Raw genomic sequence first — 27,553 nt, 5'->3', positions numbered from 1 at the left:
GATTTGCTGAGGAACGGATAAATAAATGAAGGGAACGCAACATTACTAAGCAAAACACAAGGAGAGAGAGCCCTAGCACCCCCCCACGCCCCCCTGCCCCACCACCACATCCATGCTGGCACATGGGACGCCTCCCTGTCATCGGTCCAGCTCGGCACAGCCGGCTCTCTGTTTGGGGAGGGGAGCAGGAAGATAGAGAGAGGAGGGATGGGGAGGCAGGTGGAGGAGGCGAGGAGCACAGGCGAGAACATGAAGCCCAGGAGGCAGTGTGCTGGTGTGGGGGAGAGCCGAAGAAGAAGGGTGGGGGGGGGGCTCCACAAGCTGCTTTGTCTCCAATAGCAACCCAGCAGCGTGGGGGAGGGGCACCTTTTCCACACCAGTGATCTATTCCGCTTATGGCCCGATCCAGTCCCAGGCAGCCATCAACCCCCCTTCGTGGCCCTGCTAACCCCCCTAGCCATTGTCCGGGAGGCATGCTCTTAATCGGAGGTGGGAGAAGCCATCGTAAGCACACCCCCACAGCAATGCTGAGAGGGGATAACGAGCCTAACGAGCCTAACGAGCTTAACGAACCCACATCCTAAACCATCACACTCCCAGTTGGCCCTCGAGGGCCCCTGTTCACGGTGTGCCCCCACCCCCACCTCCAGGATGGCCCCCATCCTCACTAATCCTTCTGGCACTTGCAGCTTTGTACCGGGATCCTGCCTGGCAGACCACCCCACTGAATCAGCACCATCAGGACGAATGGCTGAGACCCAGTCAGGGCCGGCATGTCCACCCTGCTCATTAATACCTGCTCCGCCTTCCTGAGGACAGTCAGGTCTAGTGTGGGGGCCACAGGGAGATTTCAGTGTGAGGGAGACACCTGACGGGCCCTGGGGATCCAGGCAGGTGTGACGCCCCTGGGCTCCTTGTGCAGCTTAGCCAGCATGTCACTCCGGCTCAGACCCCAGCTTAATCACCGGTCCCTGGCCACCGCTCTCCTCTGACATCTACACCCCCGCGGTCGCTACGGAAAAGGCCGCCCGGCTGAATCCCCACCTCCCCGGAACGCCGGAATCATTCTGCCTTTTTCGGAATAACACTGCCTGAATTTCCTTAGGACTCCCACTCAGCTGAGTGACGCAGATGGTCCCTCCTACACGACCACATTACACACTGCTGCTACACGCCTGTACAGACACCTCGCTTTCGTCACACCAGGGTACGAAAGACCCCCCGAGGAATCCGAGGGACAGCTGATGGCAGCATGTGTGTGTATGTGTGTGGTGGGGGGGTAGCAAAATGTTGGGCAAGGGGGACAGCTGGGACCCCAAGCTCCACACGCACCATTGGGGGGGGGACAGTGATCTGCCATCCAGAGATGTGTGAGATTCTTACACAGAAACAGCCGGTGGGGACGGAGGGGGGCTGGGCGGGGGGCACACGGCTGGTGGTGATGTCAGCGGTGGGCGGTCAGGGCAAGGCACTGCACTGCTGCTGATGTCAGACATGCGGCATCCTGACAGACGGAGGAGGGGGGGCCGAGAGACTGGCAGAGGGAGGGTGACACAAGGAGAGAAAAGGAGAGAGAGACAGAGATGGTAGGAGGAAGAGAGAGATGGCAAAGGAGAGAGAGGAAAAGATGTGTGCGCGCGTGTGTGTGTGGTCCAGGTATACATCACATTGTGGGAACCCAGTGGCCCCACAAAACACACACACATCCTCTTATTATAAAAATCTCTTATTTTGACGTTGTGGGAAAATCAATTTTAGAAAAATCGTTGACTGCAATCAAAAAACTAAAAATGGCAAATGCCAAAAAACTAAATGCCAAAAGTCTTTTGTCTAGTTATTTAAGGGTAAGGTTTGGGCGAAGTAGGGGTTAAGGTTGCTGTAGGATTATTGTGATGCCCATAGGAATGTATGGAGAAATCCTACAAAGGTATAGACACCTAGTCTGTTTGTCTGTGTGTCTGTCTGTCGGTCTATCTGTCTGTGTGTCTTTCTGTCTGTCTGTGTGTGTCTGTCAGTTTGTCTGTCTGTATGTCAATCTATCTGTCTGTGTGAAGATAGAAACAGCCCCTCTAATAGCAGGACATGATTGTTGTGCGGCTGGGCAGCACGTAGCAGCATGCAGTGTAATATGGGCTGGGGGGGGGGGGGGGCACATGTCAATATGAGATCCACGCCAATCAGGACAGATAGAGCTAAACCTCCCAAAACAGGAGGATCCCCCATGGGGTCCATGTGCAGATTGTGCCCCCCGCCTAATCCTGGGGAGGGTACTGGTCTGCGTAATGTAAAACCCGATGCCACCCGCCCCCCACACTCACATATCATGCACAGCTGGCATCCAAAGTGACAGCATGATGAGACGTTAACTGTCCTCCGCAAAAAATGAAATGTGGGCCCAGTTCAGCCTCCTACTGAACCACATCTGAGACGAAACGGCGGCTCTTTATCAGGATCCATCTGAATCTGATGTAAAGCTGCTCTCCCCTGGCAGTGGGAATAGAATGGACTTGCGGTAACCCCCCCCCCCCCAAACATCCAGCCAGAACCAAGAGCATGGCAACAGTACAGAGAGACCAGCCAAGAGCGGGGGCCAGAGTCCCACAGGCAGCAGAATGAAGACACCCCGAGGTTCCATCCCCATTCCCAAAGCGCCCACTGGAATGACATCCAGTATCCCGTGAATAGGGGGGGGGGGGGGTTAACCAACGGCTCTGGAAAATATGCAGAACCGGGTAGTTGGGGTAAATTCAACAGGGTGGGACAGAGATTCAAGGATCCACCAAACCGACAGGAATGTTACATGCACATGAGCGCCTTTTATCTGAAGTCCAGGAGAAGCGGGACCAGCCGGGACCAGCCGGGACCAGTAGGACACCGAGAAACAACATAACGGGGTGAGTTGTTATGGAAACCAGCCCCTTCCTGACTTGCGAAATTCCACAGGGAATCCGACAGGGAAACACAGGAATCTTGGGAAGAAAGTGGTCTGAAAGTCTGACATTATCAAAATTCAATGAAGTATGTGCTGAATGAACAAGTAGAGTAGACACACTCATGTGGACTGATGCTCAATGCAGCTAATCAGGAGATTGGAAAACCCCGAGACCCTGCGGTCCACTGAGCTGGCCTGTCTAATAGGAATCATTACAAAAAGATCACCGGGCAGAGGGGCCACCGTCCATGAACAATCCTGAGATTTAAAACAAAATCAAACCACAAGTCGTGCTGGCTCAAATCCTCCAAACCCAACAACTTCATATACAAGAATACAGAACCTCCTTGAACCGTGCCTGAAATGTGCACTGTATTAGGAGAATGAAAAACGTGCCCAGGCCCCCGACATGGACTGTGGCATTGTGGGATGCATGGTCCTGCTCAGCCTTGAAAGCACACAACTCTTCTAAATATATGAACTGTCATCTGAACAGGTGTTTGAGCCCCTAGATGCGAGAGTGAGGGTGCGTGAGGGCCCATGGACAGGCGAGGAGAGAGCTCCACCCCTCACCCCCACCCTGACGTTGCTGGCCGTCGGCACAAAGGACCTGCACCAGTGCTGGAGCTGAGCACAAACGGTGCAGCTGGCAGTGCTATTCTTGCTGCCGGCAAAGAGCCACACAGCTTTTACATGGAGAAGCAGGCAGCTGTCACAAAAACTGGCCAACTTGCTTGGGACAGGGATTCTGCACTCTGTACCAGTGGCCTGTACAGGTCACCCCCTTACTGTCCTCAAGCTTGGCACCGCACCATTACATCATCAGTATGACAGCCAACATCTAATACCATGCCGGTGCCTCACAAATCGCCAGCTTGCAGTTTTCTTATGCTGCAACATTATTTAATAATGATTTATTCAACTATTATCTTTTGCTCAAAGCGAATCATCTCTTTTTCCCCATTCGCAGAGCTGGGCTTTGTACTGGAATGGCTCCTGTAGTTCCTCAGTCATAGGACTGGAACCAGCAACCTTCTGGTGTTTAGTTGTTCTGTTACCGAGAAGCCGGGAGAAACAACACGCAGAGATTATGTTCCTGCAGTACCAGCACGAAGAAACACATCATCTGATATTCTGTTTCCAGTAACAGTAATTATAGGGTCTCTGACTGAGTCGTGCGTAGCTTAGCGACACACACAGAGGAGATCCCCCCCCGCTCCCCCAATCTCACACACACACACACACACACACACACAGGCTCTATATCAGGCAGTCCTCCCCGGCCCTACCGGTTACAGACAGAGTAGTCTGGGACGAAAGGTCACCAGCTCTCATGGCTTTGGTGGGGGGGAGTTTGCTAGAGAACAAACGGATCATCTGGGGGGGAAGGGGGAACAGATTTAGCCCCGAGACTACTGAAGTCACAGCAGAAACATGTGCAGGCTCCAGAGTAGAGCCGGAGAACACATGGACACAGGGGTGGGGCCAGAGGACAGGCACATGTCACATGGACACAGGGGCAGAAATGAGGGGATGCAGGTCACATCAGCACAGGGGCAGGGCCAGAAGTCAGGGGATACAGGTCACATCAGCACAGGGGCAGGGCCAGAAGTGAGGGGATGCAGGTCACATCAGCACAGGGGCAGGGCCAGAAGTCAGGGGATGCAGGTCACATCAGCACAGGGGCAGGGCCAGAAGTCAGGGGATGCAGGTCACATCAGCACAGGGGCAGGGCCAGAAGTCAGGGGATGCAGGTCACATCAGCACAGGGGCAGGGCCAGAAGTCAGGGGATACAGGTCACATCAGCACAGGGGCAGGGCCAGAAGTCAGGGGATACAGGTCACATCAGCACAGGGGCAGGGCCAGAAGTCAGGGGATGCAGGTCACATCAGCACAGGGGCAGGGCCAGAAGTCAGGGGATGCAGGTCACATCAGCACAGGGGCAGGGCCAGAAGTCAGGGGATACAGGTCACATCAGCACAGGGGCAGGGCCAGAAGTCAGGGGATGCAGGTCACATCAGCACAGGGGCAGGGCCAGAAGTCAGGGGATACAGGTCACATCAGCACAGGGGCAGGGCCAGAAGTCAGGGGATGCAGGTCACATCAGCACAGGGGCAGGGCCAGAAGTGAGGGGATGCAGGTCACATCAGCACAGGGGCAGGGCCAGAAGTGAGGGGATGCAGGTCACATCAGCACAGGGGCAGGGCCAGAAGTCAGGGGATGCAGGTCACATCAGCACAGGGGCAGGGCCAGAAGTGAGGGGATGCAGGTCACATCAGCACAGGGGCAGGGCCAGAAGTCAGGGGATACAGGTCACATCAGCACAGGGGCAGGGCCAGAAGTGAGGGGATGCAGGTCACATCAGCACAGGGGCAGGGCCAGAAGTGAGGGGATGCAGGTCACATCAGCACAGGGGCAGGGCCAGAAGTCAGGGGATGCAGGTCACATCAGCACAGGGGCAGGGCCAGAAGTCAGGGGATGCAGGTCACATCAGCACAGGGGCAGGGCCAGAAGTCAGGGGATGCAGGTCACATCAGCACAGGGGCAGGGCCAGAAGTCAGGGGATGCAGGTCACATCAGCACAGGGGCAGGGCCAGAAGTGAGGGGATGCAGGTCACATCAGCACAGGGGCAGGGCCAGAAGTCAGGGGATACAGGTCACATCAGCACAGGGGCAGGGCCAGAAGTGAGGGGATGCAGGTCACATCAGCACAGGGGCAGGGCCAGAAGTGAGGGGATGCAGGTCACATCAGCACAGGGGCAGGGCCAGAAGTCAGGGGATGCAGGTCACATCAGCACAGGGGCAGGGCCAGAAGTCAGGGGATGCAGGTCACATCAGCACAGGGGCAGGGCCAGAAGTCAGGGGATGCAGGTCACATCAGCACAGGGGCAGGGCCAGAAGTCAGGGGATGCAGGTCACATCAGCACAGGGGCAGGGCCAGAAGTCAGGGGATGCAGGTCACATCAGCACAGGGGCAGGGCCAGAAGTGAGGGGATGCAGGTCACATCAGCACAGGGGCAGGGCCAGAAGTCAGGGGATGCATGTTACATGGACAATGGGGGGGGGGGGCAGAGCAGGGGACATTTTTTCCTTCTATGAAACTAGATGAATTTCTCTCATTATCTGCCATTAAATATGAAATTTTAAAAAGCGACGCATATGCATTTCTCCCCCCCCCACCACCATATGCAGAATGACATTATCTGTATATTGGGGGGGGGCATGCCAGTGTTCTTCTAAGTCATTACGTGTAAGTATGCATGATTTATTACACTGTATTGCAAAGGCGCGGGGACACAAAACAAAACTGGAAATCTCACCCTTGAGCCAATAGGAACCATGGCTCAGAAGGTCAAAGGTGACAACGCAGGGGGATTATGGGAAGCGTGCATGTCATTGCTTTGAAGGACTCTTGCGGCGGCACGTCTGGGGGATTTTTCCGTGACTCTGGGACGGCACTCCATGCACAAATGGCACGGCATGGTGGGGGGTGGGAGGCACAGCTACCTGATAAACAGGCTGCCAAGCCTCCACCTAGGTCTGGGCTCTGCCATGTCCCATAATGCTACAGTGCATGCGTCTGCTCTGCCCTCCACATGACAGCTGCCGAACCTGTACGACCCCACCACCCGCATGCCCACGTACGCACACACATGCATGCGCACCGGGCTCCCACCGACACGGCTCTTCTAAATGCCCAGATGGCCTCAGCAGGGTCCCCAACGGGGTGGGATGGATTATCTCACACAGGGAGACAGATAAACCACCCCCTATATTGACAGTGCGCTCTTCCTGACCCCGCAGAACAACACAGTCTGCTTCATAAAGCTCTGCTGTGCAGGGAGGTGCGTAAGCAGGGGCGTGACAGCCCTGGGACTCGACCCGACACCCTCCCACGAGAAGCTCAGGCCCGCACTCCCCCTGACACCCCACACGCAGTTCAATGCATCATTGCAGCCCCAGTAGTGCCCATCCGTTTCCCATGCGCCAGGTCAAAGGTCACCGCAAAAGCACCTTCCAGACCCAACCAATCACACATCACCTTTTGCAAACAGAAAATTTATTCTATGAAACAGGATTTCATGTAACAGTCAGGAAACAGATTTTATTCCCGATAAACCTTGTAAAGTCCGCCCCCCCGACCGGCTGGATTCCAGACGAGCATGTGGACAGGGGCCGACCCAAATACCACCACGAAGCGTGTTGGGTTTCGGGGGGGGGGGGTTGCACACAAACTGAACAGGTCACATTACCCCCCAGCCCGGCGAGCTGGGCTCCCAAATACACCCCATGACCTCAGGGTTAACCCATTTCGTGCCAGAGGCAGTAGGGGCCGAGACAGGGACAATGACACCTTCGTCTGCCCCCTCCCCCCCCCCCCCAAAAGTGTCAAACAGGGGTCTCAGGTAATGCCTGGGATTATGTGACGGGGAGTCACAATGAATGCCAGCTCCCAACTGCTACCCAGGCTGTGAGAGACGGGATCAGCACTGGGGGGAAGAGGGGGGGGACAATAACCTGATAAAAATTTGCGCGCATTCAGCGTGAGAGACGCCGGTACCCTGAACCTGCCCACCCAGCCTGGGCTATTTTCGGCGCAGAGATCAGTGTCAGAGCAGCGCGCTCTTGGTGGCGGGATACCGTTTATCTGCCCGGCCGTCTGCTCGGGCGCGAACCGTCTTCTTGGTCCCGCCCCCTTGGCAGGACGGGCTCCGGGGGGAGGCAGATGGCAGACGTCCTGAAGTCAGCATGGCAGAAGGGAGACGTCGGCTTGTGTACCCTTCGAGCGGGGCGCTTGGCCTGAATCACTGCTGTAAGACGACTGGCTCTATAAATGGGCAGCTCATGGGGAGCATTAGCCAAAGCTGCTCAAGCTTCGTTTATACAGAGGGCACTGCAGGGGGCGCTAAACCTCCCTGATGCTGCCCCCATAAAGCAGCGAGTGGTCTGAAACCTCAGCCGCGCTGGATGGCACCGTGTCGTGGTTTCCGCAAGCCAGTCCCAGTCGGATGTGGAGCTCACAGGTCAGCAGCATTCAGAATTACAGCATTACAATCATTTCAGACCAAATTCTGGGACTCGTAAACTGCCCCAGAGAGTAAACAAATAGTTTGGGTCACTACTCATACCAGCCAGGAACTTCCCTGAACCCAAACCGGAACTGCAAAGGAATCTGCTTTAGTATTTATAAGTACCAAACCATTCGCCACAGCATGGTTCTAACCAGAACAAAGCAGCTGATATTCATATAACTTCTGATTGGTTGGGTGTTCTCAATTAGCCCCACCCCCTGCTGCAGAGGCTTTTTGTGATTGGCCGATGGTCTCCAAAGGGGAAGAGGGCAGCCCCACCCCTCAGTACCAGCTTATTCTCAATGAGCACAGGCCAGTGCTGGGCTCCCCACACTGGGACTGGCTCAGGCCCAGTCCAGGCTGGTCACAGCCCTGCACACGCAAACCACAGCATTACAGGGCTACACTTCATGGGTAAACATTTTTAACTACCTGCCCCCCTAACACATCCTCCCTACCAGCAGTGTGTGTCAGGCCCCCCCACTGCACAGTGGCTGGTGTGAAGGACCCAGGTTTTGTTCCAACTGCGGCATGGCTCAGGAGCCCAGGGGAGCCATGACTCAGATGGGCCTGATGGTGGCGGGGGGGGTGGGGGGGGGGCACATGTCACCCTCTAAGGCACGTTTTAAAAGAGAGATTTCTGAGGAGAAAGGAGGTAAATCTAAATAATGAGCTGACCATCAGAGGCGGCTGGATTGAAACTTAACTTGGACCTGAAAAAACAGATAAATCCCGAAATTTACATTCTATTAATTTACCAGATGCTTTTATCCAAAGCAAAATATATTCATGAAGAAAGCAAGGTGAGCCAGTTTCGGGAGCTGCTGGGGGCTTAAGGGCCTTTCACAGCAGCCCAATGGCAACATCACTCTGGGATTCAAACTGACAACCTTCTGATCACAAGCACTGCATCCTAACCCCCTGAGCCACACCTTCACCATCTCTAGGAGACATGGCCGTGATTATGGCCTGGGGTCCTCGCTGCCATTTCTGTGGGCAGCAGCTTGCAAGTCGCATTTGGATGCCACGTTTGGACGTGCCTGACTGTGCCTCACCCCCAATGAAGCGGATCGCAGTCAGCCGTCAGCGAGAGCCTGCCAACCCCCACCCCATTAGATCATCGTGACCCAGGAGCTAGGGGGGCAGGTGGGCCAGAGGGCGGGGGGCACACGGCTGACGCAGGACGGAAACGGTGCGTGTGGTAATTTTAACAGGGGGGAGGGGGGGATATCGGTCACTTTAAACTCCACTTATCACCGAGAAACTGATTCGACACAAAGTCATTCCCCAGGACCTTCTTGAAACATGCTGAAGCAAAGAAAGTTCTAATGACTGACTGATCAAACGACCTTTTCTTTATTTCACTGGCTCCTGCGTTTTAAGAAGCGCCTTTTCCTCACCGTCTCCCGTGGGCGTAGCACGGACATGGACGAGGTAATTTGGCATTTGGGATAAGGGACTTTCTGGGGTCCCACGGGGGTCTGTATAGCATTGTCCAATTATATAGTGCCAATACAGCTAGGAGGTGGGGCTAAAATCGACCAATGACAGCAGAAAGCTAACCAGAAAGGGCGCAAATGGGAAGCAAAAGGACCCCCCAGTAAATTAGCATGCAGGGGAGTGGTAATAGCAGACTAAGCAAAGCTGCGAGAGCCACCCTGCTCCCCCAGTGCCTCTCAGGGGGGCTCGATCTAGGTTAGGAGCTGGGGGGGCATTGCAGATTGTGGTAATGACGCGGTGTCCCCAAGCACGTAAGGAGAGGGCGAACATGGTGACCTTCTTCCAGAAAACAACCCTCTGCTTGCTGCCTTGCTGTTTAACAGCGGGGGCTTCAAGGGGACACCGCCAGGAGGGGGGGGGGGGGTGGCCACAAGACCCACCCGAGCTCATCTGGCACGGGGTCTGTCAATCTGTCCGAAGCTTCGAAACGCGTCCCCATCTCTCCCAGTCAGCCTTCCTCCCCCAAGGTCAGCTCCCAGTGAACTGCCGAATTATCCAATGGGCAGGGAGAACTGAGAGAGGGGTTTAGGGCAGCTGATCAACATTCAGCCTGGTCCACCAGTCAATCAGGCCGAGACCCATAACCAAACACCTCAAACCTCTCTGAGTTGCACACTGAGAGCGTACCAGCACTTCAATGGCCCGCTGCCACATCTACACACCACCACCCACCACCTGGGCAGCAGAAATATAAGCTAAACTGGGCCATTAGACCCTTAAACATGGCCTCCTGCTCAGAAATGTGGCCTAACACAGATCGATGTCGGGTCCAAGCCCAATAATCCCACCGGGAAAAGAATCGGCAAACAAGAAGGCTTTCAGAAGCTTGACTGCAGTGAGTCATAATCCTGAAGGGTGGGGGTCTCCATCACAAGGACACCCCCGCATCACAGGAGCTGCTGTTTACATCAGAGCCATCACCCATGCCCTTCCAGACAGAGATTTAAAAAAAATACCCACCCTCCTTTTATTAAGCCAAAATAAGGTAGCGGCCAGAACTAGGGGTAAGTGAAAGGAGAGAAAGACAGTCAAGCTTTTCTCTCCGTTCAAACGGCTCGTTATTGCGGCCGATTCTTATGGTAAAACATCTCCAAGGATACTATGTGAATTATATGAGTTTCTCACTCGCCCTCTTTCACTGGGACACCATTGTTACTTATTCCTAGCGCTGAAAGAGAGACACAGAGAGCGAGAGAGAGAGAGAGAGAGACTGAGCGCATATTTAAAGAGAAAGAAGTTTGCACTCCGACTTTGCTTTTTGTTTCGCTAAAGGCTGCATTTGGCAGCAGAGTGCACACAGCGGCAGGAAAACGGTGGCTTCAAAGCGGAGATACGCGGGAGATTAACGCAGACCCCCAACTCTTCCCCCCCCCCCCGCCACCATAACCAAGCCGGGGATATCTCCCGACACCCACGTCTGAGAGGCTCTTCCGCTCTCTGTGAAAACTTGGGAAGAGGAATTTCCAGACAAGGGCCTCCATCATGGGAAAGGCAGAATACACGGCTGCTAGTAGTCACTGGGGCGTCAGCTACCATGGTGACTCTGAATCTCCATGGCAACAGGCCGACGGAGGTGGGATTACCGACACCTGACGGCGGCCCTCCAAACAAACTGGTCGAGAGTGACACACACACTGCAGGAGGGCTTCCAATGGTGCGAACATGCTCTCTGACACCAAATCCATCTGACACGTCTGGCTCAGCAGAACTAGAATGTCACCTGAACTGAAAAAATTCCCAAGTCTCACACGTTACGTGTCCAGGTTCCACTTCAAAATTCTAGCCCCCACCATCTATTTCCCAGGTAAACGCGAGGCACCTGTTGCCCTCCCCCTCCCCCCCAGATTTCCTGCCACATGCTACCAAGTCAGGAAGCAGCTCCATATAGCTCAATAACACGCTTTCCACAGCCACACCGAAGGGTCCTTGCCTTCTCATCTGACCAAACAACCATTTCCCCAGCAACAAGGTGTCCAATAGGACAACCCTGCCTGCTCAGGTCAGGGCATGGCGAAGTGGGCCGGCTTTCGGCTCCCTTTTGTTGCTTCATACTCCAATCGGGAGCCACGAGACTCAAAAGGGGGTGGGGGTTCACACGTTCAGCCCCTCACAGACCCGACCTGCCACTGAATGGTGAGAAGTGCTCTCTTTCCACATCAGGAGGAAGATAAAGAAACTTTTTTTTTTTTTAAAAATGTTCTTTTCACTGCTGGGCAAAAGGAAAAAACAGAAGGAAATGTGCATCCGGTTTACTGATAGGCTGACTGGCGATACATCTCCCCCTCCCAGGGGCCAATGGGAACACGAGTACCTCTGCCAGCCTCACACCACCTTAAGGGGGAACCCAGGTCATTGGGGGGGGTTAGGCTTAGGGGGTGGGTTCTGTAATCTATTAATTGGCATAATGAACAGACTGTACCTTCCCAGTTTCCGAAATTCATGTTTATCGGAGTTTTACTTACATGAAAATTTTCTTAGGGTAGAAAGAAAAATGATTGGTTCAGAGAGATATCCAATCAGATTGCAGAGGAGGTGGGTCCAAGCAACTACAGGAGGTAGTTATACCTGTAATGGGCCTGAATTCTCATTGTTTTGGCAGAGACAGCCTCCCCAGACCAGGGGTGCAGCGCGTGGTTCAGTGGGGTAAGCGTCTGTGCCTCGGGAAAGCAGGACAGGACAGGGCGAAAACACATTTCAGCTACGAAAGCAGGACTGTTCACTCACCCTGGAAGCTGGTGGCATGGCCCATGATCAGGTACTTCAGCTCAAAGCTGTAGGAGCGGATGTTCTGCAGGGTCTCCCTCCGCACGGCCGCCTGGTAGCTCTCCTCCATCTTGCGGGTGCAGCAGGTGGGGCCCTGGTGCTTGCAGATCTGCAAGTCAGCATCTGTGGGGGTGGTGGGGGTGTGAAATTCCTTCTCGGGATACTCCGGGAAGAAGCGGCAGATGTGCAGCTAAAAAGGTCGGATTCATCTCTCGAACACCAACCCAGCGGGAAGCAGAGTAACAATGTGGCGTCTGTGGCCGTCTCTCTGGCTCGGGTTCGCGCAGAACTGAGCTCATACCAACCCCGTGACCGGCATTTCTGACGGCAAGAACAGAAGCAGCCACCAAGAAGAAAATAATGCTCATTTCTTCTGCTTTTTAGCACCGCAGGCCCGACACGGGGAACATCAGTGCGTTGGGGTTTGTATGTCTGTCCTACCAAAAACTAATAACAGGGTCGTCTGTTAAAGGATGGGGGTTTTACAGAATGCGCCTAACCTGGGTTTGAATGGGCAGAATACTGTCCACCACTCAGGAGCCTGGCCCCTTACCTTCCATCTCCCCCTGTCACCTCCATAAGACCACCCCCAGGAGCAATGCCCTGACACTGGGCAAACCCTCATCTCTGCACCCCAGGCCCAAACCCCCACACTCGCTACAGCCTGAAACTGCCCTGACTGGCCAGCGTTATTGCTCACAGCAGCCTGTAGGTGGAGCCAAAAATAACCGCATCTGTGACACGCAGCTACCGGCAAACAGCACCTCCCCGGCAAAGACACGTCAGCCAAACCACAAACTCACCCTGTTTGGCTCTGTTACATTATTTTGACACTTAGTTCTAGGCCATCCATACAAAAACACATTTTATTATGCTTCTTATATTGGACAGGTTTCCACCTCGAACCCGCAACCCTGCAGTCATTAGACCCAGTTCCTTACTCAGCCAGGCCTGTCAGGAAAGAACCACAGAAACTGCCCGAATGCCAAAAGGAAGCAAACCCAGACCCTGGAGACCAAGTCAGTCCTAGGAAAGAGACTCACTCTGTGGGCCATAGGGGCTCAAACCCTGGGCCACAGCCTCCAGCTCCCGGCCAGGCTGTGAAGGAAAAGCGAGTGTTAAGGTTCTTCTCAGCGCGGATACTGGGGGCATCAATCGCTGACCACGTCAGCCGCACACAGCTTTATGGAGTGGAAGTTCTTCAGGAAAAACACAGAGCATAAAGATCAGGCAGTTCCGCAGCACCTCGCCGTATGGGTCAACTGGCACGTGGGTTCCATCAGAACCTTACATTTCTTACCACAGAAGCACCCCTATGGACAAGCACTCTGGGAGGGATTTTCCACATGCCTATTTGAGCTAAAGAAAAAAATTGAGGCAGTGGATGGTGCTGTGATGCAAAATATCAAAAAGAGCCAATCGGCAGAGGCCAAAGCTTGGGACCCATGAGGAATAGCCTATCGAAAACAGCCAATCGGCAGAACCCGAAGCTTGGGGCCCATGGGGAACAGTTTGTGAAAAAGAGCCAATCAGCAGAGCCCGAAGCTTGGGGCCCATGGGGAACAGCCTATGAAAAAGAGCCAATCAGCAGAGGCTGAAGCTTGGGGCCCATGGGAACAGACTAAGAAACAAGAAACCGTGACTGCCGTGTGATTAACGGACAAGCTGCATGCCACCAACCCAAAAGCTTGGCGCGTCCAGGCCAACAGAAACATGGGAAGAAAACAAGCCATTCCCGGCCGGGGATGATTCAGCAGCGGCCCGGCAGGGCCATCCGGGGTGGGGTGGGGGCCAATCAGAGTTGATGGAGGGGGGGGGGGGTATTCGTGCCAGTGCCATGGTGCTGCGCTGGGGTGGGGTCCACCCCCCTTGGCAGTGCGCTATCTTAAAGCCGCCAGTTTTCCTCCTGCAGATTTATATAAAAATGATGATCATCGTGCCCGGAAATGCATCAGCCGCGGCTCTGCCGGGCCCAGCCGTTGCCATGACGGCCGGGGCTCCCACCGGCACCACTTTCTACTCCGTCTGCATGCCTCCCGGGGCCACCGATTGGCCGTAAGCCTGTCGATGACTCGAACTTTGATCAGGCTTCAAGGCACCGTTAGTCTCACAATGAAAACGCCTTTATCTGCATATGTCCAAGCTACAGGAATTGTTAACATACAATGACGCGAATTAAATTTACAGGCATCCTACACTGACAGCTGTCATCCATTTGCTGGTACCTTTCCCATAATAAAATACTAAGAGTTACCATTAAATATTAACTATCCCAATCTTACACTCTAAAAAATGGTTTGAGGGGTGTTCCAATCTTAGTTAATTAGCAACTTACTTTTAAATGTTAGTCAAAATAACAAAAAAATAAACACACTGTCAACATAGTTATACATATATTTTAAACAAATATTTTTGTAAGTTCAAGTAATGAAGACACATCCATTCAAAAGTTGTTGTGATAAGTTGTTTTAACTTAATTAGATTTGTAGAAGTAAAAGCAAAATGTTTTGGCTATACTTCAATATAAGTTAGTCTAACTTCAAAATACTCTATAATGGAAACCAGAATAACTTTAAAAATGCATGCAAATTGTTAGCATAATGTTTTAAGTTGTGCCAATGTTTTTTTAGATGAATATTGTGTTTAAATTGTTTCTGCAGAGTTCTGCTGGGTGACCCTATGTAGATAACACTGAAACAAAGCCTAAAACCAAGGAGAGTACAAGTCCCCAAAGAGTTTCTTCCTTGAGGACCTGGTTTCCCGTGGCTCCCGCTTGACAGAGATCTGGTCTCGTCAGTGGTCTCGTTGAACCGACGTGAGCACTGCCAGCCGGCAAGGCAATAAATGACACCCGCATTTAGTCACTGGCCAGGGTGATTGACACCACAGCTCAGAATGAGACTCACGTTTCTGTCTAAAAGAAATGCTTCAATTTGATCTCACAAAGACTGACCGCTGTATAATTATACTAAACACACTTTCATACATAACCTTTACTGTTCTTTGATACAATTTTAAGAAAAATTATTATAATAATTATAATATAATTATTATTTATTTGTCATGTTTTTACGCTTTTAAACGCTGATTAATGGGTGACGAAGTAGCTACCAGAACTTCCTTTGGCTGGAGAAAGCTGTAAGTCACTGTAAATAACCTGCTCCACTGGTTTCCACACGACTCCCACAAGCCGGTAAAGATCTGAGATAATACATGTCCCCAGTCGCGCTAATTAAATCAAACACATAGTCCGACTAAGTGTAGCACCTAAGACCTTAGGTGGGATGATAGCCGAGAAGATGTGGATCGGAACCCGCTGCGATCCGAGCCGCACTCACCTGTGCCAGGAGCCTCAGGTACCCACTTCAAGGGTCCGATGTGGCGCAGTTGAAAGGCGGTCTTCACTTCGTGACAGCTGTGCGCTTTTACGCAGGGTGCTACCAGCAGTAACGCCGTGGCCACCAGAGCGGACCAGAAGTGAACGCGAAGGAGCCGTGCCCGGGACATTGCACCATCTCAATCCAGCAGGGCAGAGTCGAGAAATGTGCAATCACACCGGCAAACTTGTGCGAGGCGTATATTCTTAACGAAAACGTTAATATCTGTCAGATGCGCTCCCGGTAAGCTTTGGCATTCTTGACTTTGTTCGGACCCAACGCGGCTTCTTTTGGACACGATTAAAATCCCATCAATGGCATGAAAATCTGGGAAGGAAAGAGCGGAGCCTTCACTCGATTGCGGTGTCGGATCCAAATGCTCAGCAAGGCTGGTACCGCTCGCCTGGCCGCATGCTCGCTCTCCTTATCCTGCGCCGCCAGTGCTCAGGGATCTCTGTAGTGTCGGATGGGATTATTGGCGTCCTCTATAATTAGTCTGACACTCCACGTATGCCGTTTAAAGTTATATTCAGCTCAGCAAGTTAACCGCCATCCGATTGCAATATCAGAGGCGGCACGGATCCACACGGTGGGCCGTTTCTCTGAGCAGGATCGAAATGAAGACGTTTATTTGCAAATAAAAAAAAAACGTGCGAGAAAGTGGGCGGGAGATGCCGTGTCCTTAGGACTTAAAACGACCCCTCGAATAGATAAAAAACATGTCTTATCTAAACATTTAGAGGTGTTTAATCTCGCATATGTAGATATATAATTGCATTTATACAATATCGCGAGAAAGAGGCGGCGGCTCTTGGATATCAAATCATCTCCAGTTTTACGAACTGGCACTGGGAAACCCCTTCGCCTATAATACTGTATTTAGGACTTCGTCGTGCATATACTGCCTCCAGTTAAACATCCTACAGATTAAATCACATGATCAAATGTATACAACTACGTTCTTATTCACGGCATAGGCTAATTAATATACGACATCTAATTACTTAATGGACAGAACAATCAATACTCCGCAGCGCAAAATCCATACTACTGATAATTTGGCGAAAGGGGCTATCCTTGGGATGTAAAACTAGGTTTTACTTTAATGGATACAGGTAGTTTGAATGGTGGGCGTTTTAATCAAGTAAACGCAGACTCAGGGAAATCATGATATATTCCTGCATCTATCCGAGGACTGATCAACTTCTATGAAGTTTGCGTTAAGATATTTTCCCGGAGGCGTATATACAAATACACACACCCTGAAACAATGTTAGAAAAATAAGTATCCGCTTATTATGTGACATAAACATAAATTAAAATGTGAGATAGAGGGTTTCTGCTGCTAGGCTCACTGCTGTTTTATTTAACTTTTATATTGAATGATCCAAGCGGCTGGCGAATCAGATTGAAGTGCAGTTATTTCATAGCACGAAAGCTGTGCGAAAAACCACACACTGACGCCATCAGGCGTCCGTCTGGAGGACTACAACCTTTTGACTTAATACGGCGCCGATGTAGTAAGTAGAAGCAATATTTTTCGTAGACTAAAGTTGCTGAAATAATATAATAATAATATAAATGTCAATGTTGTGTGTTTATTCGCTCATAATAGAATGTTTTTCGCAGCAAGCCTGTTACTGGCCGCGCTGCCCCGCACTTGTATGTCACTAACCCTGCCCAGGGGAAAATTATTTTATTGCTGAACAGTGGCTCCTATTTTGCTGGAACAGGGCAAGAATAAAGTTGCGTTAATCGTCCCCATAGATAGAAAACGTGTAATTGCTATTCATAATTAGTCAATATAGGCCTACTTAATTCATTCTTTCATTTTGCCACTGCACATTACATTTAACAGGCAAGCACAGCGGAAGGGGAGGGGTGGGGGGTACATGACGTCAGTTTTGGGGTTAAAGTGCTGGATGCAGGCTGACCTGGTCATGGTGACTGCTGACTGGACTGAGTGGCCGCACTTGCAGGAGCAGGACTGAGGAACCAAGTGGAAAAGTCAGCATTTCCAAAAGTGTGGACCGTGGGGGGGAAACCGGAGTACCTGGAGGAAACCCCACGACGACATGGAGAGAACATGCAAACTCCACACACATGTGACCCAGGCGGAGACTCGAACCTGGGTCCCAGAGGTGTGAGGCAACAGTGCTAACCACTGCACCACCATGCCGCCCCACATTAAAATCACAGTTCAATCGCACTTGTAATACATGGACCACTTTTATGCACCAAACACACCCACATTAATAGGGCCTGAATACACCGACTAGTGACACTGACGTGACGTATCCCAGCCTTATCGGCGGCGTCTGTCTCTTTCCCTGACCTGCCCTTGACACTCGCTGTGTGTTTTGGCCAGAGGTATTTGGAGATACCAGGTCGGCTTTCTCTAACCCCAGACGTTGTGCCACGTTTGCATAAAGGTGGCGCTTTGAATGTAGCCGAACCGCCTTCATTAGAGCAGCATGGCCGGACTGAACGCCTGCCTAGGCTTCTTGCTGGCCGCCGCGGCGCTCGGCGCCTCCGCCAGGGCGCTCCTAGGCCTGCGCCCGGGCGGTCGCTTTTCGCAGGAGCTGCCGGCGTCTTTCGTGCTGGTGGCGAGCCGCCTGGAGACACAGACGCTGATGGAGGTCGGCCAGTGGGCTGGTGGGTTCGGTGCGGACGTGGCGGCCACCGTGCTGTTCGTGGTGCTGGCGGTGCATGGCGCCGTGTACCGGTACGCCACTGGGAACACGTGCGTCACCATCATGGAGTATCTACTGTGCAGGGAAGGCGCGCTCTCGGTGCTCGCCAGCCTCGCTGCACACTTTCTAGGAGCCTGGCTCGCCCAGCTTTTTGCGCAATACTACTGGTCCCTGGAGCTCAGCGACATGCACATGATCCGCAACCTGATGATGCAGGCATGCAGCCCCACTCTGCGTGCCTCCGTGTACCAGGGCGCCTTCACCGAGGGCGTCTGCGCGCTGGGCTTCCATCTCTTGTACTTGAGCACTCGGCGTGCGCCCGCGACCTTCAGGGTGCCCGTTGTAGCGCTGGCCCTGGCCTTCCTGTCCTACGCAGGTATGCAAACCGTGCTGTGGTGCCCATGTTTACCGTGAGAATGTGAGTGTTGCATGATGAGAGAAGAATGGGAGAGATTTGCAGAATGACAGTGATGACTGCACAATCGGCCTGACGTTTCGGCATAAGGGCAGCTCACGTGGGCTAAAGCAGCTTCTCCTTTACTTTACTCCATTCCAGCCAGTGACTACACCTCCGGCCTCATCAACCCCTCACTGGCCTACGCCCTCACCTTCCACTGCCCTGGCTTCACCCTCTTGGAGTACACAACGGTGTTCTGGCTCGCACCTCTGGCCGGTAAGTTCGCGGTGCGAGGAAGTCCTGGTGACTCTTGGTACCAAAGTTGCTTCTTTACATTTATTTTATATTAGCCAGAGCTTTTATAGAAAACAACGTACAAACGAGGTAAAGAGTACAGTATGATTGTATGTGCCCTCAGTCTACTGTAACACTGGTGGACCTGGGGGGGGGGGGGGGGGAGGGGGGGGGTATGGGGGATGGACTGCCCACCGGTGTCCCCATGATTGAAAAGAATGTCACTAAAGTGCACTTTAGGGCTGAGTAAACCCCAGTATGGGCTGCCCTTCGCTTCAGAAAGATACGAGTTCCGCTCAGGGTGCCCCTTTATGTGATAATGTGGTGCAGGACCATATAAGGTGCCTTTACAACTGGGTAAACTTGAGGTGCCCTCTGTGTGCCCTTCTGATGGAAAAACTCATGTAGTGCCCTCCGGGGTGCCCTGCCAAGTGAGCATACATGAAGGGTTCCTGTAATATATATTTTTTCTATCTAATGGGTGCCATTCCAGTTAAGAAAATTGGTGCTTTTCCACTGGCATACAGGAACCAAACCGTACCTGAGATGTACTGCAAAGAGAGAAAGGTTACAGCACGGTTTCAGCTATCCTCGGTTTTCCACTGCAGAAGAGTCCAACTGGCAGAAGCACTGCTAGGTTTGGAGACGGGCAGTGACGTAAAACCAAAGAGATGCTTATTTACTGTTCACACATTGCACATCGTGATTTACTATGTGCTAATTTCTGTTTGCAAGTCTGTGAGAATTGGCATCTTACGTTAATGTTAGTGGAATTAGCATTCACTTCCGTAAATTTGCATTACGAATCCATGCCATTCAGCCAGTGTCATCATGCCTGGCGACTCTGAGGGGGCACGCATGCAAAAATGATGTCAAATAGGTGATACCTCAAAGTTACACATCCCGTTTGGTATTGGATTCTTCCAAACTTTGCAACCGCAGGTATGCATGCACTGAGAACTCTGCTGTGCATCGATGCAGCAAGACATTAACAGTGGGTTGGTGAAGCAGTTAGCAGAGCATTAGCATCAAACGTGTGTAAAAATGAATTGCAATTATTTATACATAATTGCATTTGAGAAATATAGGCCTACTTTGCTTTGGAAGGTAAGGGGCTCCTACCAGCTAAAGTTAGCCATCCCTCAGTCCGGTTGCTTAGCCTTCTGGCTCCCTAGCTAGTTGTGCCTTGTAACACAGCATCCCAGAACATTACTAAAGGAGGGCTCTGAGTATCATGACAGCCCCAGTGCTGGCAAATGACAGCAAATTGTGTTATTTTCTCTTTTTGTGGGCGAGTATCACCCCACTCTAACTGCGCCTTCTTGGAATTCTGGCTTGCATGGTGCCCCTGCATTCAGCTATTCTATAGTACTTTTTATGTTTATTTACAAAGTTCCGAGTTATTGGGAATGCATCGATACATCGCAATGTGTGATACTACTACTGGGCCATAAGGTAAAGGAGTGCGTTAAAAGCAAATAAAATCATGTTGTCAAAATACATATAATTCGTCGCTCTGCTTGTTTTCCTCCATAGGAATGGCCGTGGCGCTATTCCTGCACTGCGGTCACATTCCCCGCCTATTCTCACGAAATTTACTGTACTCTCAGAAGACCCGATTCCGAGTACCGACAGAAGAAAAGATAAAGGCAGGAAAGGTGAAATGACTGGCGCCCCCTGCTGGCATCCTGAGTTATTAATTCGCCATTCGCCATCCTCCACCCCCCCCCACAAGCAAGCAAACAAATGACCTGTAAAAATGCAGGTGTTTCATTTTTTTTTTTTTTACTGTACAGAAATGCTGTTTAAACAACTCCATAAAAGATGCCACTGACATATTGTACCAGTATTGGAGTAATATTGTTTGACAATAAACTTTTAAAACAAATGCTTATAATTGAGAAACTATTCCAGGTTTAATTTCCCCGATAAGCTTCTTTTCAGTCAACACACTCAAACACAGTCTCACTTAGGTTCTGAAAGTGACCAAGTGATCCATCAACCAGACGCGCCTTCGGTCAAATTATGCCCGCCAACAGACGGACATGGAGCAAATTCCCATCATGCCTTCTCTTCACCTTTATACACAGCATATGGTGTGGAGAAAACATGGAAATCCATTTGTCACACGGTAAAGCCGACTCACCCAATCAGGAGAGGCCTGATCTAGTGTCAGCCAATATCTACTTTATTTTATACCCAGCCTGCACACCATTGAGTGGGAGTAAGACATCCACACTGGCACTAAATTAAAACACTTACTAGTCAACCTTTGCTCAGACTTCCAGCAGAAGCATCTCCTTCCAAATTCAGTTATTTCATAAAGAATGTTGACACGCCCATCCCACCAAACCCACAGAGTGGAACGTGACCTTTGACCACCTACCACATCTCTAAAGAATCAAACTCCTGGTTTCCATTGTACTTCCCATTTCCTAGGAGCCGCACTGTAATAGTGTAGAGCCATGGTGCACAGACTGCATGCAAACCCCACAAGACGGAGAAGAGGATTAAATCTAGAGCTGGGGCTGGATTTGGTTGAGTGAAGACAGCTTTCTTGGAGTGGGCCATGGAAGAGACTTAAGGGCCACAGTGCCCTCTTCAGGAGGAAGTGGGGATGGCACTGGGCCCAGCTGCAGGTGGGCCACTCTGGGAGACAGGAGACTCAGGCTCTTTGGCAACTTTGGCTGCAGTCTTTCGTTCTGTGGAGGGGAGAGTCAGAGACAAAATCCAATCAGCTGAGAGTGTGTACAAGTGCCTCGCAAAAATGAGGTATTTTCTATAATACAGGCTAGACCGACAGAGGAGACTCGCTCAGTTATCCAAGGGTAGATAGGAGGGATGCCTGACACTCTATGTTGTATTATTTGTACAGCCGTATAAAGACATTCTCACAATGGACCAACTTGAGAATAGCATTAAAGTTTGGTGTAATTACTTCTCCTGACCCTCAGGAGATACAACCAATCTGCGGCACAGAGCTTGGTGTCTTCCTCAGGCTGATACGATCTAGGACCAGTAACGCACCTTTACCCAGAATGCACCCAGACACCGCAAGAGTCGAGAGACACCAGTTAGCAGTTCTGATTTAGCCCCTACCTGGTTGGGCCTGGTTTTCCAGCTGGGCCTCCGGTTGGTCGACCCACAGTCGATGCTCGGGATTGTTCAGCAGCCTTTTTGAGTGCCCACAGCTTAGGCAACGGGCCACAGTCGCCCTGCGCTTCCGACCGCATCCTGAGCATGGCAAGAGCAGCAGCACTGCAGTTTTCCCCCAAGCCAACCAGCTAGCCAATGCTGCATCTCCTTGATCACAAAGCATTTCCTGCTCCTGGACATACTTACGTCTCTGTCGCACCGTTGCAGTTATTCCAGGCACCAGAAGGGAGCAGCACTTCTTACATATTGTCCTTTTCACGGATGGATCTCTGTCAACAGTTTGTCAACCTTCTAAGTAACACTACTGTAAGACGTTCAGTACCATGCACAAAGACTAGGACATGCTAACAACTTGCAACTTAACAGGTAGGCCTAAACAAAGTGCAAAGCCAATATTTTTCCATTTCAAGAGGACAAAAATATATGAAAATCTTGACAGCATAGACACGACAGCAGTAACTTGTGTACATTCATAAGCACATAGTCTAGTGATGTACAAAGAACGAACGAACTAGTTCTTTGTACTTGTCAGTCTCTGGACGAATGTACTGACAATGACATTAAAGAACGAACCGTTTATTTTGTTTGTTAGCTTAAAAAGTTTTTTTTCTTTTGGCTTGTAGCCAATAACTAGTACGTGTACTCGTACAAGTGCAAACGGACAATAGACGATTTATTCATAGCTTGCTGTTTTTTAAATCAATGTCAAATCATTTTGGTGAACTGAACGAAATGAATCATAAAGAACCGTTTTGTCCATCACTAATATAGACCCATGCATCGTTAAGCTTTAAATAGTCCCAATTGTTTAAGATGCTATTAAAAACATATGGACACAAAAGGGACGCCAGAGCCATGCGCTCTTAAAGCCGACACGCTTACTGTCTTAACACCAAGCGCCTGGATATAGTCCTCTGTGTGAAACAGTAGAACCGGACAAGCTCCACGTTTTCCGGATTGTGGGCCAGGACACAGTGTGCCGCCTGTGTGGGGAAAGGCATCCATGTGGATCTGTAATGAGACACTCGGCGGCTGTGTTCAAATAATACATAGCCTTCAGGAACGCACACGTACCTGATAAAGGAAGTTGATCCTCTGCAACGCCTCCTTGTCCTTTATGTTTCCCGCCATCGCGGAATCTTTTTACTACTTACTAAAGCGGACACAGTAAACTTTTTCAGGCCGTGTGCACAAACAACATTCTTATTTAAAGTTTGACAGCATATTCGGAATGTACTACAGACATACCTCACGTAAATCCTTGCTTGGAGTGTGTCTGGAACCACATACTGTTAATAAAGTTTCGTCAGATACGGATCCTCACAAGTAACAATCTTAACGAAAGTCGGATACAGCGACCGGTTTTATTAACTCCATTTAAAAAAATCTAATCAAAGTTTTTTTTTTTATCAAATGCATAATAGTGCAACGTACAGCAGTAGATGCAAGCAATTAGGAGATGAGATAAAATCAAGTTAATGACTGCGGCACAACAAAATTGTAATTCCCTGGCAGAAAATCCTCGGTAAAACAGCCGTACGTATTGTAGACATCATTTCATTCTGAAACAAAATCAAGTGGCCCGTACGGGGATCGAACCCGCGACCTTGGCGTTATTAGCACCACGCTCTAACCAACTGAGCTAACCGGCCAAGATACCACCCACTGTCTATTATAAGTAGGAAGAATGCATGCTATTTCTGTCAGCGAGGTCACGGAAGTTAGCAGTGGTTTCTGTTGCTTGTCGATCTTCAGTATGAAGTGAAACAAATTATTCAGCGGTACCATTGGCCGGCGGCGACGAAATATTTCAGAATGAGTTCGACCGATTGGCCGAACGGCGAGGCTGGTGCCGCGCGATTGGCCAGCGCGGCGATGGCCCGCCTGCCCTCCCGCCGCGCGCTCATTTCAATAGTTCTGTATCTAAATGTAGGTACAAGGATATACTGCATTGGTCGCTCACTCTACTATTCCGTGTGATCACGTCATCATTTTTACAGCGGAGGCTACGGGTTGGATGCGAAAATGCGGATTTCGCGGCTATCTCTGCATTCAACTTATGAGATATCCGCCGTTTTGAATAATTTATTTATCCTTGATTTTCTTATTTTTTACCGGATCAAAATCGGTTCAGTATTCGTGGAGCAACAACAATTTGAAAACAATGTAACTTTCACGCACTAAATAAAAATCGAAAGAATCATAGGGCATCAATTATTTGTACACAGGCATATTTATTGCACCCTAAATGTGAAAATTGCCAACTATGATGACGATTGATGCATGCCCACACTGTACAATCGTGTGCCCACTTCAGGCTGTCTCCTCGTTAGGAGCCAAAAAGACTGAAATGATTGCTGTGCGGAGGATGGGTCAATGTCACGTGACCACCGATCTGGCTCCTGATTGGTTGTACATCATGCCAGCTAATGTAGATACCCCCAAGTAAATTTTCATTTCAACATTCAAAGACATGTTGCAAAAAAATAACTAAGATTGGTTAAATATTGGCAAAGTTACGGTTGTTTAATTGCACCATACCCTATTTACAATTTCTTACATTTATTGAACGAGGCGCAGGCGCCCCTCCGCCTATGCAGAGCGAAGTTGCTCTAAGTAGTCACAGTTTTTTTCTACAGTTCTAATTGTAATTACATTAGAACAAAAGGCCGATTTCAGGCCTATTAAATCTTCAATATCTCTGGTTCTATTAAAGCTATCTTGACAAATGAGGTAGTATTTTTTTTTAATGATTTTTTTATCTCTTTCCATTAAAATAGATGTGAAGTTAATCAAGACACCTTGGTGAAAAATTTCCAAGTACCTACTGAATGCTGTACAACTGAATGTCTTGTCTGATTATCTTCATATCTGTCACGCTTTCAACTTCACATCGAGCACCTACACAGCGTTAAACCCAACAAACTACTAAATCTGTGCAAAAATCTCTCGGGTACGTGCGTTTCTAGCATTATTGTTTTTTTTTTAATAGCGTCATGTTTTATATATACGATTATTTTTATGTAAGATTTTTGGGTGACGGTTAGTTTGATTGATTGATGCATATTCCATACGAATGCTTGTCGATACTGCTGTAAAATGTGGAATCTGCGAAAAATAATCTGCATAGAACAGTTTTGCATAATTGTTTTTGCATACAACAGTTGCGTAGTCAGTGTCATTAATCATACTTCAGGCCAGCATTGCTCAGAATGCATTATTTTTTATATTTTGCATGGCAAAGTTATGTATATTCGGTGTCACTAATCACACTTCAGGCCAGTAATTTCTCAGAATGCAATTCTAAAATGTAAACCTGTTTTCTTAAAAAGGGATGGGATGTGAATGTATGTTCATCCAAAATTTGTAGGAGGCATTATATGAATGTATCAGTATTTTTTCCATTATGTCTTGCATTATCCTCCTGAGGTCCAGCAATTCATCTTTATCCCCTGTAAAGGACATAATATCATTTCTCTCATGCCACTCTATAAATTCCTGTTGTTTCTTAAAGAGGACAGTTAGAGCTTTACGATGACATTACATGTTTGCAGATGTGACCTTGCCAACCGCCTCTTCCTGTCAAATTTTAAAACAATATGATTTTTTTGTCCCCTGGATCTCAAGAGGCTACACCAACATATGTTTGCATTTTATTGATATGTTCAATATTTTTTGCTCAGGCTGATATTTTTTTACTATAAACACAGCCTTGTTTTCTTAAAAGGGGACGGAATGTGCCTGTATTTCCACCCAAACTTCTTTAGGACCCATTATATCAATATTTATTTGTATTGTTTTGCATGATCAGACGGACAGGGAGTCCGGCAACCTGAGCGACATTGCTGCAATGTGCAATATTATGTGGAATAAGGATGTATTCCTCAGGTAAGCAATTAAACCACAAGGCACAACATCACCACACCCCACCAACAACAATACAAAAGTCCCATGTTAACCAATCCCTCATTTGTCTCATGCATATAGGTATGCCAGCTCCTTCCCCAAAATGAGTGAGGCCATGAGGCAGCTGGAGGCTCTGTCAGACGAGTGTGTTGTGGGATTTGCTGCACATAAGCATTGTACCCATAAGGACAGGGAGAGGAGGAGGTAAAGTCTCTGTTTTTGCTTTACATATTGTAGTCTGCGTAGTTATTTAAAGCTCATGCATAGGAAGAGAGCAGTCACTCTTCACGGTAGCCTGCTAAATGCGCTTGTAGTAGTAATGGTTGTAATTGTCGGTAATAATTACTGACGATTCAGTGTTGTCTCCCCTCAGTGCCCTCCATGGTCCCTCTTGCCATCTCACTGAATCCGCTGGGCTGCTCTAAGGACATGCCCACCACAGCTCCCGGTGAGCTTTAAAATGTAGTATATGCGTTACTCCCTTTCTCATCCTGTCAGCTATTCAGAAGCTCTGTCGGTGCACCGAGGTAGAACCACCCAGTCAGGCTGGCGAGGGACCTGTTGGGGCTGCACCACGAGGCCTGTGTTTTAGACAGTCACGTCGCCAGCATCGTCTCGCTCTGGAACAACCTGCCGGAGAGAGACACGTAGCTACCTACCGAGGCACAGGGACTGGCTCCTGCAGGGCAGGTTCAAGGCCAGCCACCTCAAGATAAGTGTGCACAGGGCAGGAAAGTCTGAAGCAGTAAGTGAATCGTTTGTATAGACAATGATATTACAGGATGCACCCTCTACTGCTGTGTTACACTTGGCCTAACTTCTAAAAATGTTTTGAGTAGCTGCCTGTTGGGCCAAAGCACCAGGCCTGTACAGTGGCCTCACGTGAGCAGACTCATAGAGCCCATCTGCTCGGAGCTCTGCTCTCTTCACCCAGCTGGCAAGAAGATCACTGGGGTGCAGCTGAACCGCTGGGCTGCCAGCATGCAGGGCTACAGCAGGATCAGATGGCTAGTCCTGAGCAGCCCGGTGCTCATACAAGCCACAAACCGCCTGTTGGGTAAGTATGTTCAGACAATATTTGTGATCAGCTGATATAAGGATTTTTCTTTTTACGGCTTAATGATTAATGTTGACTAAGGTTATTTTAAAAATGTGTCGTTTCTCGAAGGTATAACAGTTTAGTCAAGCAGCAGAAATGTGCTGTATTCTTTGTGGACATCCCTTTCCCCAGCCCCAGCCTGAAAGCAGCCAGGCACACCGAGTGGATGTAGCGGCTGAAGCCTTGGCCAGGGCGCAGGGTCTCCCCATGCCAGCCCACAGTAGCCATCATCACTACATGTGCGAGCAGCGTGGACAGCCACAGAAGCAGGAGTTTGGAGAGAGAAGGATCAAAAAAACATTCTTCTGTGAAAAGGCCATTTGAAGTCATTTGAAGAGTGGAAGGTGCGGCAGAAGATACATT

The 27,553-nt window shown here is 50.0% G+C and overlaps 3 protein-coding genes, 1 long non-coding RNA gene and 1 other non-coding gene across 6 annotated transcripts in view; 2 read left to right on the top strand and 3 right to left on the bottom strand.

Moving 5' to 3' along the window:
• Positions 1–16,286, bottom strand: part of gpc5b (glypican 5b) — a 62,259-nt gene extending 45,973 nt beyond the window's left edge. Inside the window, exons 1-2 of one of the 2 annotated variants that reach the window (XM_049011023.1) lie at positions 15,607–16,286; positions 12,230–12,391 (exon numbers count right to left, since the gene is read on the bottom strand). In XM_049011023.1, coding sequence (XP_048866980.1) covers positions 12,230–12,391; positions 15,607–15,775 — 331 coding nt within the window. In that variant the 5' untranslated portion in view covers positions 15,776–16,286. The remainder of the gene's footprint in view (positions 1–12,229; positions 12,392–15,606) is intronic. The other variant, XM_049011024.1, reaches the window with a different exon arrangement.
• Positions 16,287–16,368: 82 nt separating this feature from the next.
• aqp12 (aquaporin 12) lies at positions 16,369–20,784 on the top strand. The gene is made up of 4 exons (XM_049011025.1): positions 16,369–17,165; positions 17,625–18,714; positions 18,895–19,011; positions 20,566–20,784. Exons 2-4 carry the CDS (start codon positions 18,120–18,122, stop codon positions 20,694–20,696), a joined length of 843 nt encoding a protein of 280 aa, XP_048866982.1. The 5' UTR covers positions 16,369–17,165; positions 17,625–18,119; the 3' UTR covers positions 20,697–20,784.
• Positions 20,785–20,795: 11 nt separating this feature from the next.
• On the bottom strand, positions 20,796–23,945 carry rpp21 (ribonuclease P 21 subunit). Its single transcript, XM_049011026.1, has 6 exons — positions 23,434–23,945; positions 23,260–23,338; positions 23,068–23,168; positions 22,372–22,454; positions 22,129–22,263; positions 20,796–21,731 (listed from the first exon to the last, which is right to left on the bottom strand). The coding sequence occupies exons 2-6, from the start codon at positions 23,314–23,316 to the stop codon at positions 21,631–21,633; spliced, it is 477 nt and encodes a 158-aa protein (XP_048866983.1). The 5' UTR covers positions 23,317–23,338; positions 23,434–23,945; the 3' UTR covers positions 20,796–21,630.
• Positions 23,764–23,837, bottom strand: trnai-aau (transfer RNA isoleucine (anticodon AAU)). The gene has a single exon. It is a non-coding gene; the product is annotated as a tRNA-Ile (tRNA).
• A 2,058-nt stretch (positions 23,946–26,003) lies between the features above and the next one.
• Positions 26,004–26,835, top strand: LOC125740175 (uncharacterized). The gene is made up of 3 exons (XR_007397463.1): positions 26,004–26,073; positions 26,173–26,295; positions 26,590–26,835. It is a non-coding gene; the product is annotated as an uncharacterized LOC125740175 (long non-coding RNA).
• The last annotated feature ends 718 nt before the right edge of the window (positions 26,836–27,553 follow it).

Source organism: Brienomyrus brachyistius, chromosome 4, assembly GCF_023856365.1.
Source record: "Brienomyrus brachyistius isolate T26 chromosome 4, BBRACH_0.4, whole genome shotgun sequence".
In the NCBI taxonomy this organism is placed as follows: Eukaryota; Metazoa; Chordata; class Actinopteri; order Osteoglossiformes; family Mormyridae; genus Brienomyrus; species Brienomyrus brachyistius.
Note: the sequence above shows the minus strand (reverse complement) of the source record. Positions and strands in the feature narration are given on the sequence as shown.